The 18,104-nt window shown below is 49.9% G+C and overlaps 1 protein-coding gene across 1 annotated transcript; it reads left to right on the top strand.

Moving 5' to 3' along the window:
* Positions 1-272: 272 nt before the first annotated feature.
* On the top strand, positions 273-17,685 carry ECHDC3 (enoyl-CoA hydratase domain containing 3). Its single transcript, XM_004588559.2, has 5 exons — positions 273-529; positions 4,478-4,599; positions 5,976-6,073; positions 10,779-10,979; positions 16,737-17,685. The coding sequence occupies exons 1-5, from the start codon at positions 375-377 to the stop codon at positions 17,046-17,048; spliced, it is 888 nt and encodes a 295-aa protein (XP_004588616.2). The 5' UTR covers positions 273-374; the 3' UTR covers positions 17,049-17,685.
* The last annotated feature ends 419 nt before the right edge of the window (positions 17,686-18,104 follow it).

Raw genomic sequence — 18,104 nt, 5'->3', positions numbered from 1 at the left:
GCTACAGACTGAGACCATTCAATCCACGTCTCCCTCAGATCTGCAGACACACACTGTGGTCAGGTGTTGTTTAAGGACGGGGATGCTTGTGGGAAATAACACTGTCAGGGAATTCCATCCCTGTGCAAACACGAGAGTCTGCTTAGAGAGCACTACGACCAGGAGGCGGGGCGGGGCGGCCGGGGGCGTGGCAGTCAGGGGGCGGGGTGGCCGGGCCGGGGAGGTCAGGGGGCGTGGCGATCGGGGAGGGGGCGGGGCCCGCATGGTGCTGACGCACGCGTGGGCCTTGTCCTAAGGAAAAGGGCTCCACGGCCTAGTCTGTCTGGCAGCCACGCTCTCCTAGCGCCCGGAGGTCGCGATCTGCCCTGGCAGCCATGGCGACCCTGCGGGTCCTCCGGGCGAAGGTGCCCGGCTGGCTCCAGCGCGGCCCACAGGTCCTGCTCCCTGCCCGTTTCTGCAGCAGGGGATCGGCGGAGGCCGGTCAGCAGGAGCCGCGGCCCACGGTCGCACGCCAGCGGGACGGTATCAGGTCAGCCCGCGGGGCTGTGCGGGAGGCTTGCATCCAGGGGAGATGGAGGACCGGGACCCGCCGGGAGGGCCGAGGGTCGTGTCTGACTCAGAGCCACTGGCCCCGCGATGGGCCGACCCTGACGCGTGATCTCCAAGGGGGCGGAATCTTCGCGTACAGCTGATGGGTGGCCCCTGCCTAGCGGGGAGGGCTGCAGGTGGCTCCGCCTCAGATGGCCCCTGCCACACCCCCTACTCCCTCGGAGCAGCCGGGCAAGTCCTTGTTGGACTGTGAAGCTGGGCATGGCTTACCCTGCAGTGCACCCCTGGCTGCTGTGGTCCCCCCACAAACTTCATTAGGCTTCAAGGTCAGACTAGATTGGTCTGAGCTGCACCCAGAAGGGTGGGAGTGAATACAGGTCCGTAAATAGAGCGAAGAACACACTGTTCTGAGCTTGGCTCATCTGGGCAGCAAGTCCAAAAAATAACAATAATCAGGTCACACAAACTGGGAACTGGACCACAGAGGAATACAGGTGGGAGGATGCAACAGGAGGCCTGCATAGCACGTTCCAGCATTTCAGAGTTACAAATCAAGCTATCTCTTCCACTAAACCTTTTCTCTTTTTAATAAGATAATTAACTATCTTTTTAAATTTTCATGATACAGTTTCATGGGCACAGGCTCCCTTCCCCATCCCCCCATTTCCCCCATGTCATTACAATAGTATAGTCCTCCAGCTACAGTCACAAGTCCAACATTCCATTGTTTAAATGTATTATAGCATTATAGATGTAGACAAGGATAGAAAGTTCAGCATCCTATTAATCAAGATGTATTTAACAGTTTCATTAGGGTCAATCCTTTTATTCGGGAGTAGAGATGCATACTGCAGTGTATCTTCATTTCCTGATATGCTGGTATCCATTATACAGTTCATCTATGAGAATATATGTGTATCCACATTTACCTACATCAATTGATCTTGTATTTTGCAGGAAGGTTGTCTTATATCAGAGAAAACGTAAGACGTTTGTCCTTTGAGGATTGGCTTATTTCACTGAGCCAATCTCTAGTTGGGACCATTTTGTTACAAATGGCAGAATTTCATTCTTTTTAATGGTTGAGTTGTATTCCACGGAGTAGATGTACCATAGTTTCTTTATCCAGTCCTCTTTTCACAGGCATCTGGGTTGTTTCCAAGTCTGCAATTGTGAATCATGCTGCTGTAAATTTAGGGCTGCTGGTCACTTTCTTATATGCAGATTTCACTTCCTCTGGATATATTCCCAGGAATGGGATAACTGAGTCATATGCTAGATCAATATTCACCTATCTCAGTGCTCTCCAAACTTACTTCCATAGCGGTTGTACTAGCCTACATTCCCGCCAACAGTGGAGTAGGGTACCTTTCTCCCACATCCATGCCAGCAGGTGTTGTTGGTAGATTGTGGGCCAATCTCACTGGAATTAGGTGGAATCTCAATGTGGTTTTTATTTGTATTTTCCTGACTGCTAGGAAGCCTGGGCATTATTTTTTTCATATGCCCATTAGCCATTTGAATGTACCCATTTCTTCACAGGCTGTTTGTTCTGCTGTCATTGAGTTTCTGAAGCCTTTGTAAAGCCTGGATATTAGTCCCTTATCTGTTGTGTAGTGTGCAAAGATTTTCTGCCACTCTGTTGCTTGCTTGTTCGCATTGTTGATCATTTCCATCGCTGTACAGAAGCTTCTTGGTATGATGTAGTCCCATTTGCTTATTTTGGTTTTGACTATGTTTAGGACTAAGAAGTGTTTGCCAATGCCTATATCTTGTAGAATACTCCCTATGTTTTCCTCCAATAGTTTTGTGGTTCTGGGTGCAGATTTAGGTCCTTGATCCATTTGGAGCTGAACTTTTATGTAAGCTGATAGGTGGGGGCACCTGTGACAGGCTGCTATCCAATTGTCCCAACAACATTTGTTGAAGAGACCAGGCTTTTCCCCTGGATTATTTTCAATCCTCTTCCTGCCTGGGGAAAGAAGTTCTTCCTAGAATCTTGAGAGCCCTGTTTGAGTTCACGGTTCTCCTAGGTCTGCCTAGGATGGAGAGCTGGCCTCTGGCATGCGTATGTTCCTCTTCTGCTCTCCCTTTTTCTCCTCTCTTCCTCCCGTCCTTGCACACAGGTGTGCAGACACCCCACGATCCTGGTCTGAGGGTGCCCCATGCAGGGTCTGAGAACAGACAGTCCATTCCCGGGGACTCTCACTTTTGGTTAGAGGTTCATCTAGAAGGCGGCCAGAGCCTGGCGAATGACACCCCATAGCCACGGTAGAGGCTGGCCCTGCCATGTGGAGGAGCCATTCTACTTCTGGGAATCTGGTCACAGATGTCAGGAGGGTAGCACAACAGCCAGATGTCACAAGGAGACCAGGAGAGTTCTCCAGCATGTCACAGGGGTCAGAACGGGAAGGACTTGAAATCATTTCTCACAAATGCAAGGAATCGCCGAGTAGGAGGGACACCCCATGTTTGGGAATCGAGAGCAACACGCTGATAGGTAGGGACAGCTGGAGCCTCGGCGACCCTCCCCATGTCCCCTTTTGAAGTTGCTCCTCCCAGCAATGACGCTGTCGCAAAGTGAGGCCCAGCACAAAACATGCTACTGGGGGAGGCACTTTGCCATTGTACTGACCATGGCCTACAAGGCAGGCAAGCTGTTCTCCCCATTTTAAACTGAAGCAACTTGTTCAGAGAGAGATGGCCTGTCCCAGGCCACACAGCCAGTAGGTCGAGATCCAGGGGGAGACCCATCTCTCTCTGAGGTTGTTTCTATGATGCTGTAGTCTTCCTATGTGGGCTTAAAGGAGTTGGCAGAAAAATGCATCTGTTCTTAGTTCCCTGCAGTCAGTGCAGTTGGCTCTGAGAAGAACAAGTGCTGGCTTCAGTTGTTTGGTTTTTGTTTTATTTGTTTGTTTCTTTTATTTGTCATTAATCAGTCCACAAATATTGATTGCTTGATTATGAACATGACAATCCTCCACTTAATGAACCTTCTCAAGGTTTACCACAGCTCGGTGGGGGCTTGTGTAGGAACCATCCTGGGCTCTCACTTTAGCCAATGTCTTGGCAGTGACCTCATTCTAAAAGAGATCACCTCTTCAGATAGGTGATGTAGGTAAAGCTTTGGGTTCGTGACTTTGTGTGTTTTTTTAAGATGTATTTATTTTTACCTGAATGGCAGAAATACAGAGAAGGAGAGACAGAGAAATAGAGAGAAAGGGAGATTTTCCATCTTCTGGTTCACTCCCTGAATGGAGTGAACAATGCCCAGAGCTGAGCCAATCCAAAGCCAGGTCTCCCATGTGGGTGCAGAGTCCCAAGTACTTGGAGTCATCCTCTGCTGCTTTCCCAGGTGCACCAGCAGGGAGTTATATTGGAAGTGGTGCAGCTGAGACTCCAACCAGCCCCGATACGGGATGCTGACGCTGCAGGTAGAGGTTTAGTCCAGTACACCACGGTGCCAGTCCCTGGGTGTGTGATTAGAATCACGATAGCACTGGGAGAGTTGAGACAGGTGAGAGTATTAGGGAATATTGTTAAGGGAAGTTGAAGATCACATAAATGGCACATCTCTCAGGCTCCTGCCACTGTCCTGCGGCAATGGTGGTCATGGGCAGAGATGACTGGGCGCCACTGAGATGAGCCCTGGCTGGGCAGGTGGCAGCCAGGCTGCTGACAGCAAATGCAGAAAAAAGGAGAGACAAAGAGAGGCAAAGAATCAGCCCACGTTTCAGAGAATCTTTCTCATTTTGACTTAGCTCCAATTCCAGGAGAGTCATGAACCTCTGTTTTGGCACCAAGCGCCAGCACTCCCTGTGTGCTGTGGAGTTTTAAAAATAGCTCTCCAATCAGGCAAGCATCACAGGGGTCCTCTCTGGCTGTGGCCAGGGCCTCCGACCCTGTGGTTATCAGGCGCCTTTCACAGGAGCATCATCTTGAACAATCCGAAGAAGAGGAACGCGCTGTCACTCGCCATGCTGAAATCGCTCCAGCGTGATATTCTCCATGAGGCAGACAGCAAAGATCTGAAAGTCATTATCATTTCAGGTACTATCCAATGGCTCTCCTTGATGTTCCGCTCTGCCCAGCTTTCTCATTTTCTTGGCTTGACGGGGGCATATTGTCACTTCCCTGGAGAATTGTCTCAAAGGTCTTTGACAAGAGCATCAACCACAGAGAAGTCCTGCACGGGACCAACTGCGGACATGACAGCAGTGACATGCCTGTGTTTGTCTTTTCACGCACTTGCTTTTGCTGATCTTGGCATCAGCATCAGAGGCCCCCATTTCCTCAAGGACCTTACAAAATCAGTGGAATGATTCATCCTCTCAGTAGACTGGTCAGCGAGGAGCTGGCTGTTGGGGGCATTCGCTTGGGTTATCCTTTCTGTTTTTACCAAGCCTTTCGTCTTTTGTCTGCAGTGTTTTATTGGTGCCAGACACCCTGCCGTTATTTTGCTCTCTGTTTCCTTGTTATTTTTCCAGTAAGAGTTTTCACACGGTCATTTCTTTCCCAGGGGAAGCAAGGGTGGGAAGCATTACAAATAGTTGTGATGTCAGCATCTTCAAGTCCCCCACAGTGAAACCTGAGGATTTGTCATTTGTTTTGCAAATTACCGATCAGTGTGTCTGGACAGTGTTGCCGTGTTATCAATGGCTAAACAGACATCTTCAACAGGTCTGTGTGATGAAGGAGAAAGAAATGAGACCTAGCAGAGTCCTTGAGCCATGCAGGACGCCCGGATGGAGTGGAGACAGCTAACCTCTTACCTTGACAGTTTCTTCCTATGTAGCAAGAGGATCATATCACCTCCAAAAATAACCACAAGAGGAAAATACGAGTATGCATGACTTATCAGAGTGACACTGTGTTGTTGAGGATAATAGTGACAGCAACCACGCCCTCAACTCCCTCAACTCCCTCAACTGTAAAACAAACAACCTGAGCAGATGGCTCCAAGTTCATCTCACATTTTGACCTTTGTGATGCAGCCCCTACTGCAGGTGGCCATCTCCTATAGAGTAAGTGATGCAAAGCTTGCTCAGGCGTGGTAATTTTAATGGGTCTATGTGAGTGGCTGCCCTGCAGCCACGTCAAGTCCAAGAGCAGAATCAGGAGACCAGCAGGACAGCCCTGTGACAGGCTCCCTCATCTGGCTTGTGTAATTGTGTCCTTTCATCAGTATCCACCAAGGATTTTGAGAAACATGCAAGCCCTACTTTTTATCACAGCATTCTAGTTGTAATCATCCAAGTGAACATGAATTCTTCTTAGCAAAATGGGCCTTTCCATCTCTTGAGGAGTCTACAACCCAGACCATTGGTTGAAATTATTTGTTCGACAAGTTGGCGAGCCACCTAAGCCCTGATTCTGACATCTTTTTTTTTTTCTCTCTCTCTTTTCCCAATTGCAAACCTTTGCAGCTGAGGGCCCTGTGTTTTCTTCTGGGCATGACTTAAAGGAGCTGACAGAAGAAAAAGGCCGGGATTATCATGCTGAAGTATTTCAGACGTGCTCTGAGGTAAGTCAGGCCTGGGGGTGGGTCAGAGTGGCCAGGCTCAAACTGATCACAGTGGCAAATACTGAATTCGCTCTCTGGTTCATAGATCATTGGTCACTCCCTTTGAGCATTTGCACGTGGCCTTCCATGTCCTTGGGGTCCACACCCGTGGAGCTGTGGACTGAGATGCATACAGAATCTATTTCATGTCATTATTCCCTAAGCAGTAAAGTATAACCACTATTTACATAGCATCTACATTGCATCAAGTATTTCAAGTAATGCAGAGAAGATGCAAAGTGCATGAGAGGGTGTGCATAGGTTATGTGTTACTTTGAATGTCAGAATTAGAAAAAGAGAGACAGAGAGAGATCTGCTGGCTCACTCCCCATGTGGCCACATTGACCAGAACTGAGCCAAAAGCTTCATCTGGGTCTCCCCTGTGGGTAGCAGGGCCGAAGCTCTGGAACCATCTTCCACTGCTTTTCCCAGGCCAGCAGCAGAGAGCTGGATCAGAAGTGGAGCAGCCAGGATTCCAAAGGGGATACTGGCAAGCAGGCAGTACATTTACTTGTTACACCACAGCATCAGCCACTATCACTATTATGTAGGGTACTTGAGGAACTTCAAATTTTGTTGTGTGTGGCGGGTCCTGGAACCCATCCTCGTGGGTCCCAAGGGAAGACTGTATTTAGTCTAGACTGAAGAAATGATGATGATTTGCTATTGAATTTGTGCCAAAGAAAATAAAACAGGCAAGGATACTTGAAGCTGCCATCTCCAGCATAGTGAGGGCATGTCTCACATCCAGGTTTTCAGCAAGAAGTACAAGTGTAAATATCCATCTTTAGCAAGGGAGAACAGGAGCTGGTATATTCTCATAGCAAGTCAAGCCACCACCTATGATACCAGCATCCCACATGGGTGCCAGTTCGTGTCCCAGCCACTCTAATTCCCATCCAGCTCTCTGCCTATGACCTGGGAAAACAGAGGAAGATGGCCCAAGGCTTTGGGCCTGTGCACCCCTGGGGGAGACCTGGAACATCTCAGCTCCAGCCATCACAGCCATCTGGGGAGTAAACCAATGGATGGAAGGCCCTTCTCTCTGTCTCTCCTCCTCTCTGAAACTCTGCCTTTCAAAATAAATCTTTTTTTTTTTTAAGTTTCATAACCTAACCTTAGGATTATTTATCTTTTCACTGGCGTATTGGCTTGCTAATGTATTCTCTTTGGTCACTAATTATTCAACACATATTTCGCAATATTGACTACAGATGAGCCAGAGGACAGCAACAGGGAAGTGAACGGGAAGATGGTTATGACACTGTGTAGTTTCCTTGCCCTCCCAGAAACCATAAGGATGTCTGATTAGAGTCTTTTCATTCTAAGGAAGGACACGCAGAAAAAAAAATGATTAACTTGAAGTTCCCTGGGGAGCCAAAAGGCTCCCCACAACTAAGATTTGGGACTTGTGCTTCCAACCTTAATAATGTTTTTGGAACATTCTGCTCTTGGGTTTGCCAAAGCTTGCTGCTTTACAAGTTATTTTTCTCCTCATGTGTGTTAGGCTAAGATAGAAGAGCATCAAAGAGAACCCGCACATCCCGTCTACCTCCCTGAAAGGGCCCACTTTCATCCCTCTGCTATGTTGCCCGCACGTGCTGGCAGGTTGGCACAGGGCCACGTGGGAGCAGGCTTTCAGGAGGGGAAGAGACCAGAATTCTTGGAAGCTCCCAACCCACGGAGGCCTGGCTTACAGACAGACTAGGAACACAGCCCTGACTTAGAATGGAAGGCTGTAGGTCTGTTTCAAACCAGAGCCAAGAGGTGTTCTCAGACACGCATGAACACCTTGAACTAGCGCAAGGTCTCCATTTCCAAAGGTGATCAGCAAACAGATGGGAGCAGAAAGAGCTGATATTTTCGTTGTTCAATTCCCACAGGAGAAGATTTTAGAAAACAAGACAGCTGTATCTGAATCAGCTCAGCACTGAAATCCGTAGAGAATTTGTTGCAGACGGCAAGAATGTCATGGCAGTTAATTATTTACAAATCAGGAAGAGGGCAAAAGATCAAGGAAAGAATGAGGATAAGAACTTGGTCACAGTGGAGTAGAAGTGACGTTCTGTGGTGTGGACTGGTCACTTGCACTAGAGATATCTTCAACTCGCCCCTCTTTCTTTTTAAGATTTATTTATTTTTATTGGAAAGTAGGATATACAGAGAGGAGGAGAGAAAGAAAGATCTTCCATCCGCTGATTCACTACCCAAGTGGCTACAATGGCCAGAGCTGAGCCAATCCGAAACCTGGAGCCAGGAGCCTCCTCCAGGTCTCCCACATGGGTGCAGGGTCCCAAGGCTTTGGTCCATCCTTAACTGCTTTCCCAGGCCACAACCTGGGAGCTAGATGGGAAGTTGAGCAGCCAGGACCTGAACCGGCGCTCATATGGCATCCTGGCACATACAAGGTGAGAACTTTAGCCACAAGGCTACCACGTCAGACCCTTTATTTCTTTTTAATGACTTTTTCAGGTGCACCTACTTTTTGAATATTATCTAGGTGAGGTTATAGTACATAATTACATAATTGATTGCAGCTTTGAATGCTGACCAACTATGCCAGCTAAATTTTAGGTAGCTGAGCCATATTAGTCTACATCACTGTCATGTCCTATAAATTTAGTATCATTGTTGTTATTCTTGCTATTACTATTATACCTATTCTATAGATATGAAAACTGAGGAACTAAGTGATTTGTTTAGTGTTGGGTGGCAAGTAACTGAAAGACTGAGCATCAAACTCCAGTGGCCCAATTCCGGACCACAGCATACTCTCCAGCTCACCATGCTGGTATTTCCTTGGGAAATTTCATTTTGGTTTATTTTGTTTATTTTATTTTATTTGAAAGGCAGAATTACAGAGAGAAAGGGACGGAAAGAGGAAAAGAGATCTTCCATCCTCTGATTCACTCCCTAAATGGCTACAGTGGCCAGAGCTGAGCTGATTAGGAGCCAGGAGCTTCTTCCTGGTCTCCCACATGGATGCAGGGTCCCAAGGCTTTGGGCCATCCTCTGTTGCTTTCCCAGGCCACAAGCAGGGAGCTAGATCAGAAGTGGAGCAGCTAGGTGGGACATGAACCAGTGTTTTTGGGGATGCCAGCACTATAAGTGGAGGCTGAGCCTAGTACGCCACAGTGCCACTACCCTCTTTTTTATTTTATTTTTTCCACCATTGTAAAATCCTTTTTTGATGAGCATCTTTGATCAGAAAGCTCCTGATTCCTCACTGACTGACTTTTCGCTGGGTGCCAGGACATCACCCGAGCTACAATCGTCTGTTCTCTTTGCATTAAGACTTGGGAAGACCATGTAACCTCTTTCCTGCTATGGTTGCTCTGTCACTGCCCTTCCCCAGCCTCAGCTGAAAGGGCAGGACTCACCCCATGACCCCCGCCAATCCACAAGCAGTTCTGTGCATAGGTGTACAGATGTGCACAGAAATGAATCTTGCATCATCCATCAGATTCTCGAAAGTTGATTCCATCAAAAAAGGTTTAAAAAATGCTATAGAATACAACAACCATACTGTTCAATTTATCATTGGTAGGCATTGGTGAGCACTGCCATTGTAGTATAGCTGGCAAAGCTTCCACCTGCAGTACCACAAACTGGTCCACTTCCAATCCTGCTCCCTACTAATGCACCTGGAAAAGCAATGGAGACAGCCCCGGCATCCATAGGGGAGATACAGGGAAAGTTCTGGAAGAGCTCTAATTCTGCCTTTCAAACAAATAAAATAAAAATTTTAAGATAAAACAAAAATAAAATTTGGTGATTTTAGTTTAACACTTAAAAAAGCAGCAAATGTTGATGAATATAAAAAATAAGTCTTTTTCAGCAAAGTCTTCAAATCCTCCTTTGTCTTTGCATTGCTTCTCTGAAAGAAACACAGATTTGGTTCCTCTCTGCCCTAATACCCCTCCTTCCTGCAAAGGTCCAAAGAGCAACAATTTAGAAATTGGAGTTGCCATAGCAATACAACCTATTTGTGTGGGGGGTATGGGGGTATGTGGAGGCAGGGAGGTTTGGGCAACCCAGGGTGAGCCAGGACTCCCAGGGGAGGACTTCGGCCTCTGCCCTCTGTGCCCAGGGCTCTGTTGGCAGAATCAGGCCTATTTTGGTGACAGCAGGGTGCCACACCCCCATCTTAACAGAGTGCAGAATTTGAGGTGGTAATTTGAGAAGTAATTGCTGAGAAAATTGCCTGAACGTGCTTTTTCTTCCTTAATTTTTCAAGGAAGCACCAAGCAGCGGTTTCTGACTTGGAAGCAAAGGCACTGTGCAGTTTGTTCCCCTGAGATAATTAACGGGTCTATAATGGCGCCTGCAACTGGTGTAGCGGTGGGGAAGTCCTGGGATAACAGGACCAGGGCCTTCTGCCAGCAGCTTCCCCCGTGGGGTCTGGTGCCCTTCCTGCCGGGTTCCTTCCTCACTGGGTTCTCTGCAAGACGGGGACCCAGCCTGGTCCCCAGGTAGGTAGTTCACCCACACCAGCCCCTGTTATTGTGTTTGCTTCCACCTTTCAATTTGTCCTGGAATCCAATGCATGAAGACATGTGCACCAAAAGTGCCGGGGAAGCTCCAGGGGACATGCAGTGACAGATGGAGACATAGTCCCTCCCTCCAAGACTGGATCAAAGTGAAATAGGTGTGTTTGCTCCCACAGGTCATGATGCTGATCCGGAACCACCCTGTCCCAGTCATTGCCATGGTCAATGGCTTGGCCACCGCTGCCGGGTGTCAGCTGGTGGCTAGCTGCGACATCGCCGTAGCCAGCGACAAGTCCTCCTTTGCCACTCCAGGGGTGAACATCGGGCTCTTCTGTTCCACCCCTGCGGTCGCCCTGGGGAGAGCAGTGCCAAGAAAGGTAACTAAACTTCCTGCCACCCCACCCCCGTGAGCTCATCCCCCAGGGTTGGGGGGGGGGGGGACGGGAAATAGTGTACAACAAGCTTGCTGTAAGCACCTCTTACAGCCCAAAGCAGATCTGGCTGGGCCTGCCACTCAGCTGCATTTTTTTTCTTTTAATATATTTGAAAGGCAGAGTGACAGAGATAAGATCCTCTGTCCCTTGGCCCCGCAAATAGCAGGGCTGGCCGGGCCCATGCTACAAGCCTGGAACTCTGTGTAGATTCCCCATGTATGACAAGTAACCAGTTACGTGAGCCATCACCTGCACATGCGAACGGGAAGCTGGACTGGAAGCCAGGCCAGGAACGGAACCAGGCACAATAAGAGCTAAGATGTAGGCGTCACACAGTGTCTTAACCACGGAGTCAAACGCTCACTCCCCCTCTGTTCCTGCCAATAGGAAGCCAGTTCCTCCACAGCTTCTTAAACTGGGCCTCAGTCTGGAGCGGGCCAAGTTTCCACGTTTCCCGCTGCATCTAATCAGGTTTCTGGATTGTGTGCTTTCGTGCCGGCATGTGTCTTTGGTTATCTTATCAGAAATGCAACTGAGACCCGGTTGTGCTGTCCCAAGAGGTCCCCAAGGGACATTTGCCCACTGACAATGTCAGCATGGAACCACCAGGATGGTGGCTTCACAGGCTCACTGCGTGTCAACAGCCTGTCTCATCCCAGGAGAGATTCAAAGCAGCCCACACACACACATTCACACACACACACACACACACACACACCATGTGCTGAGTTCCGCAGGGCTGCCTCTCAACAGAGCAGAGGATGGCCCCATGTTTCCTGGTCAAGCTGCCCAGGAAGGAGCCCTGTGACAAAGGTGTTGGCCAAGTACATTTCCACCACAAGGCTTTCTTCCTTCCCATGACATCATCACATTTTCCAAATACCTCTAACATGCCAACCATCAGCGTCCTTGTTCCAGGACTGGGGTGGGGAACCCTCATTCTGCCAAGGGTCATCTGACCATTTCTGACATCATTCGCAGGGCCACACAAAGTTAGCAGCTGGAAAATTAACCTGCCGTAGTTGTGCTGGATTTCAAGTCCCACTCCCCTCCGTCCCTGCAGTTGCCTCCGCAGGGCAAGAGCAAAGAATTTCACAGGCCTCAGAGGAACCTGTGGGCCAGACAGCCTCCACTCCTGTTCTAAAGCAAGCGCACGCTCAATCCCAGTTGGCAATCTGTGAAAACGGGGCAGAGCCATCTAGCGCAGCAAGCAGGGGCTCCTCGCTGCTTAGTGGGTGGCATCGCCTCCTCGGGTGTCAACTAGGAGAATTATCCTTTGTTCAATATACCCAAGGCACGAGAGGAGGGAGGAGAATCGCACCTAAGACCGAGAAGGTCAGGACAGTCCCCCTGCACCTGCACCACGGCTTTTTAACAGAGCTTTTAAGGAAATGTAAATGACCGGGAGGGCTTCCTGCCAGCTCACCCAGTCACGGACATGACTGGCAGTGGGTCCCACAGTGCAAAGGTGCCGGCGTGGAAGGACGCCTTCAGGAGATGTTGTAGAGACCTTGAATGACCGTGGCAGTGTTCACCCAGGAAACACTGCTCTCAACTCCACACATGGCAGATCTATCACCATAGATACACGGCCATGTGTCTTACCCACAAACCAAGTCAGGGTGTCTAGTCCAACCAAAAGGCAGCCATGCCCGGAAGCTGTTTCTCCCCCATGGTCTGCCACTGGCATGCCACACGGGAAGACACTGAAAACCCTGCAGTCAGCCCCACTGCCGGGACAGAAAGTACTCTTACTTAAGTAAACGTGAGCCAAAACACACCTACCTGGCTCTATCATCTGCGTGACTGCTTGCATAGGAACACAGCCCCGCACAAGCTCACGCCCACGGAGAGCCTACCCGGCACATCCACACACGCCTTTGCAAACTGCCTGGAAAAGGCATGCGTGGGCCACCAGTGCCCTCTGCTGGTCATCCTGGGGACTTGCCCGGCTCGACACTAGGACTAAGGGTTTCAATCTCACCAGGGCAGAGGACCAAACCTGGCCTTGAATTCTCTTCCCTATTCCTAAAACGCTTCACCTTTCTAATGTAAGCTAAACACTGAGTCTGCACTGCACCACATAAACATCCTGCCTGATGCAGGCGCTCCCTTCCCCCAGAAACACAGAGCCAGTGTCTCAAGCCTTGGGCACCACCAGAGAAAACTTAAAGAGCTCTTCCAAACCAGTTATTTCTCAGTAGCAGGAACATGTACTCATCTAAGCTGCAGAACATGCTTTCTCCGGCTTGGGTTTCCAAGAGGGAAGAAGCGTGAACGTCCTGTGGCTCTGACAGCAAGGAGCCTGGGGGAGCGTGGCATCTAAGGGCCGCCCCAGCCCGTTCCACGTCCCGTTGCGCCTCCCAACCCTGCGCGGAACTGCAGGATACAGGAGGACATGCACGTGCGTGTGCCAGCACCTGCTCTTTCCCTCTCACACCCACTCCCTTGCTGCAGCGCTGCACCCCTGTGCCCATGCCCCCCTGGGAGACAAGCACCAGCTGAAGCAGGCTGAATGAGCCAGACCATGAACCTGCCAGCCTGCAGGACTGTGAGAAACGCTGTCTGTGGATCACAAGCCAGCCTGCCGGGGACACTGCATTAGAAGCCTGAAGGGAGTTAGAGACCATGCCTACCTGTAGGAGCAAGTTTCCCGTTATTATAATGAGACACCCCTTCTCTTGATAAAGTAGCCTGCCTGGAAAACTTAAGTAAAATTCCTATTCAACAATTAGGATTCTTTAAACAAACAAACAGAAGATTTATTTTACTTGAAAGAGTTATAGTGAGAGAGAGAGAGAGAGAGAGAGAGAGAGAGAGATCTTCCATATGCTGGTTCATTCACCAAATGGCTGCAGTGGAGCTCAGCCAGTCAAAAGCTGGGAGCCAGAAACTTCTTCCTGGTCTCCCATGCAGGTGCAGGGTCCCAAGGCTTTGGGCCATCCTCAACTGCTTTCCCAGGCCACAAGCAGGGAGCTGGATGGGAAGCAGAGCAGCTGGGACACAAACCTGCACCCATATGGGATGCCAGTGCCACAAGTTGAGTGTTAGCCTTCTAGGCCATGGCACAGCCTGATTCTTTTCCCACTGAAGTGAGTCTTGCGTTAGGAGTAACAAAAGAAGTTTGCACTGAGAACAAGTACCAATGAGTCCGAGAGCAGAGGGAGGTGTCCGCATGCCGGGGTCCCTGTCCCTCACATCGGCTACAGCAAGGACGTGTCTAACAGTTCCTGAAAGAAGAGAGTCTATCATCATTGAGAATGATCCCATGGTGGAGTGTGGGAAGGGATGATTTCTGGACTTAGCATTCCTCTCGTAGGCCACAGGAGAGGTGGGGTGGGATGTGCCCACCTTTCTATTCTGACATTGCCAAGCAGCCTCCCAGAATTCAGTGCGGCTTGATTAATAATTGTTGGACTTCCTGTCTCTCTCCTTCCAACTGTTTCAACATCTCCATCTGCATATCTAACAATCAATCTTTCTCTGACCAGTTGATTGACCTTCTGAAAGGGAAAATCCCTTCTCTAGCTACATGAAATCCCTCCCCTTGTGGCTCAAGTCCATTCTCTTTTGGTTGACTTCTTAAAGGTCTGCCCTGACATTAGAATATTTTGTGTACACGGGAATATACACATGCACCCAAGAACTAGAGTATAAAATAAATCCAAAATAGCCCTGTGTGTTTTACATGAGGCTGTCATAACAGGTCCTGAACACTAGGCACGTCAAACAACACAGATTATTCAGCCAGTGTGGCCGGTGTGGACTCCACCTACATCCACGGTGTCTTGAGCCTTCTGGTACCTCTTCCTCACTGCAGCTCCAGCCCTGGGTAATCCCATGTCGTTGCTCAACTCCAAAACCATGGCGATCCATGGTTCTCATTCAGGGGCAGCAGGCACAGGGATGTGGGACAATGCTTTGAGACACAGTTGACTGTCCCAGTTTGGGATGTACCACTGGCATCTAGCAGGATGGGCCAAGGATGATGCTGGGCATTCTGCAGTGCTCCCAAAGAGCCCCACTCAGCACACCACCATGTGGTCCAAAGAACCAGTGTACCAAGGCAGACAAACACTGCTCTCAGAGCTAACGGCTCCCAGACTTCGCTCCCATTAATCCATTTGTCTGCCACTGCCTAGGTAGCTTGCAATGACCCAAATGCCTTGAAACTTGGAGCTTGTGGGCCTGGTGGCGTGGCCTAGTGGCTAAAGTCCTCACCTTGAATGCCCCAGGATCCCATATGGGTGCTGGTTCTAATCCCGGCAGCTCCACTTCCCATCCAGCTCCCTGCTTGTGGCCTGGGAAAGCAGTCAAGCATAGTCCAATGCATGGTCCCTGCACCCATGTGGGAGACCCGGAAGAGGTTCCTGGTTCCTGGCTTCGGATCAGCATGCACTGGCCATTGCAGCTCACTTGGGGAGTGAATCATCGGATGGAAGATCTTCCTCTCTGTCTCTCCTCCTCTCTGTATATCTGACTTTGTAATAAAATAAATAAATCTTAAAAAAAAAAAAAGAAAAGAAACTTGGAGCTTGTGATGGGAACAGAGCTGAGTAAAAAGGCTCATGTCTGCCCTAGAGCATCTGTGGCCTCAGCCAGGAAGACTTGAGGACTGAGGGGTGATACCTAGGACTTGGGGGCTAGGATTCTGTGTGAGGGCTGCTCATCCACAGGTCTGCCTATTGAGGCTGCCTCCCAACTGGGCCATTAGTGGGACCTGGCCATGGGACCTGGGCCTCCCTACAGCATGGTGGCTCGGTCCCCCATGATGGAGCATTCCCAAGAGCAAGAGCCAGGTGGAAGCTGGATCATCTTTTTGACCCTGTCTCAAAGGAAACGGTCATTGTCACTTCTGCTGTGCTCGATTTTCCTTCCTTCATTCATAAATATCTAGTTTGTTGCTCACTGTTGGATAGGCACTCCTGTGGGGCTGGAGGTGCAAGGCAAGAGAGCAGAGGGCATTGATAATACCAGACCCTGTTGGAGTTTCCTTTGCCAACGAAGGAAACCTGTAGGGTACCAATCAATGAACCCCTGAAACACAGAGCATGTTCAGTGGAGAGAAGTGCCAAGTTTGCAAAGGGAGTTGGAAAGGGTGCTGGTGTCGGGGTTTGACAGTCTGAATAGGACAGTCGTGGAAGACCTCACTGGTAAGATGTCCCCAAGTGCAGAGAACTAAAGGGTTACAGTCACAGCCACGGCTGTCACGCTGGAGCGGCAGCCAGCCATACAGAGGCGGACAGTGAACATGAGGTCCCTGAGGCGACTGTACTTTTGGTGTGTTTGAGGAAGGGCACGGATTGCAGGGGTGGGGGCGGGACTTTCCGGGGGAGAGATGAGGGGAGAGGAGGACCCCGTTCCAGGACCCAAATACACAGAGCAGGTGCAGGGATGACGCCTGTGGCTCCATGCCGCCCCCTGGTGGCCTGTGGGGTGAAGGCAGGGTGCAGTGTCCTGCCTGTCCTGGCCCTGGTAGTCTAGCCTGGTGGTAGCCAAATAGGAGAAGGAGAACAGGATGGCCTCCCCACATTCAAGGCTCCTGGAAAGATCTGATGGGGTCCCTGGCAGCGACGAAGGTGCTGAGAACTTGGGGATGCGCTGTCGAGTGAGGAAGCCCATCCTACGGCTGTAGAGAACCAGCTGGGGCTGGGGGAGGAGACAGCAGAGCCCTAACTCCCTGGTGTGCTCCTCCTTCAGGTGGCCCTGGAGATGCTCTTCACAGGGGAGCCCATTTCTGCTCGGGAGGCCTTGCTGCACGGGCTGCTCAGCAAAGTGGTGCCAGAGGAGCAACTGGAACAGGAGACCATGAGGATAGCGGAGAAGATCGCCTCCCTGAGCCGTGCTGTGGTGTCACTAGGCAAGGCCACCTTCTATAAGCAGCTGCCCCAGGACCTCCAAACGGCCTACTTCCTCACCTCCCAGACCATGGTGGACAACCTGGCACTGCCGGACGGCCAGGAGGGGATCCAGGCCTTCATCCAGAAGAGGAAACCCATCTGGTCTTCCTGAGCCAGTCTTGCTGGGGACAGGAAGAGCGGCAAGCCTTTCCCAGCCCCTGCAGCTGCATGCCCTGATGACAGTGGCTTCACAGCACACAGGAAACGCCCCTGAAGAGCATGGAGCTGGAGGGATGGAGGCGCAGGGTGGAGGCGACCCACTGAGGCAGAGGACGCCAGCTTGAGACGTGCCCAAAACAACCTCCAAGGATGAGGTCTCTTCCAGTGGTTGTAGTCAGGCCATTTGTTTCAAATCTCCACACTAAAAATTTTCTTCTTGATTCTTCTGGGCAGAAACCGGGCCTGTAGCTTTGGGATAATCTTAGTGGGATTTAAATAGATGAAATGTTTGTAGCCACTGGTCATTTTATCTTCCCAGATTAAAAGCCGCCTCAGAGCAGTGCTGTGTGAACTCTTTCTGCACGTGCATACCCTGAGGGCCATGCAAAGAATCTTCATAGAATTTTTATTAATAATGTGTACTATTAAAAAATATATGCAGTGATTTCAGAACAGTTTTTGCAACGCACACATTTTTATCCACGTGCATGAAGTTCCAGATGTGCTCTCATACAGGTGCCTCCTATTTTTATCATGAATGTCCTTACCCTCCAAGTAACTAGACCCCCAATTCTGGGGTAAACCTGGAAGGAGAACATGTTCTGCCCTTGAAGTCTCCTCCAAACACCTTTCAGTCCCCAGGAAAACAAATCCAGGTACCAGGATAGTGTTGTGGTATAGCCAGGTAAGCCGCCTTCTGTGGCAGCTGTACCCCACACGGGCACCAGCTCATGTCCTATCCAGTTCCCTGCATACGACCTGGGAAAGCAGAGGAGGATGGCTCAAGGCCTCAGATCCCAGCACCCCCGTGGGAAACTCGTAAAAGACCCCTGGCTCTCTGGCCAGGCCCAGCCCTGAACACTGTGGCCTTCTAGGGAGTGAGCAAGCAGGTAGAAGATGATCTCTCTTTCTCCATCTATGAAATGAAATGAAGTGAAATGAAATGAAATGAAATGAAATGAAATGAAATGAAATGAAATAAAATAAATCTTTAAAAAACAATCCAGGG

The sequence above is a fragment of the Ochotona princeps genome, chromosome 10 (assembly GCF_030435755.1).
Source record: "Ochotona princeps isolate mOchPri1 chromosome 10, mOchPri1.hap1, whole genome shotgun sequence".
Lineage (NCBI taxonomy): Eukaryota > Metazoa > Chordata > Mammalia > Lagomorpha > Ochotonidae > Ochotona > Ochotona princeps.
This window is presented reverse-complemented; position numbering and strand designations above follow the sequence as displayed.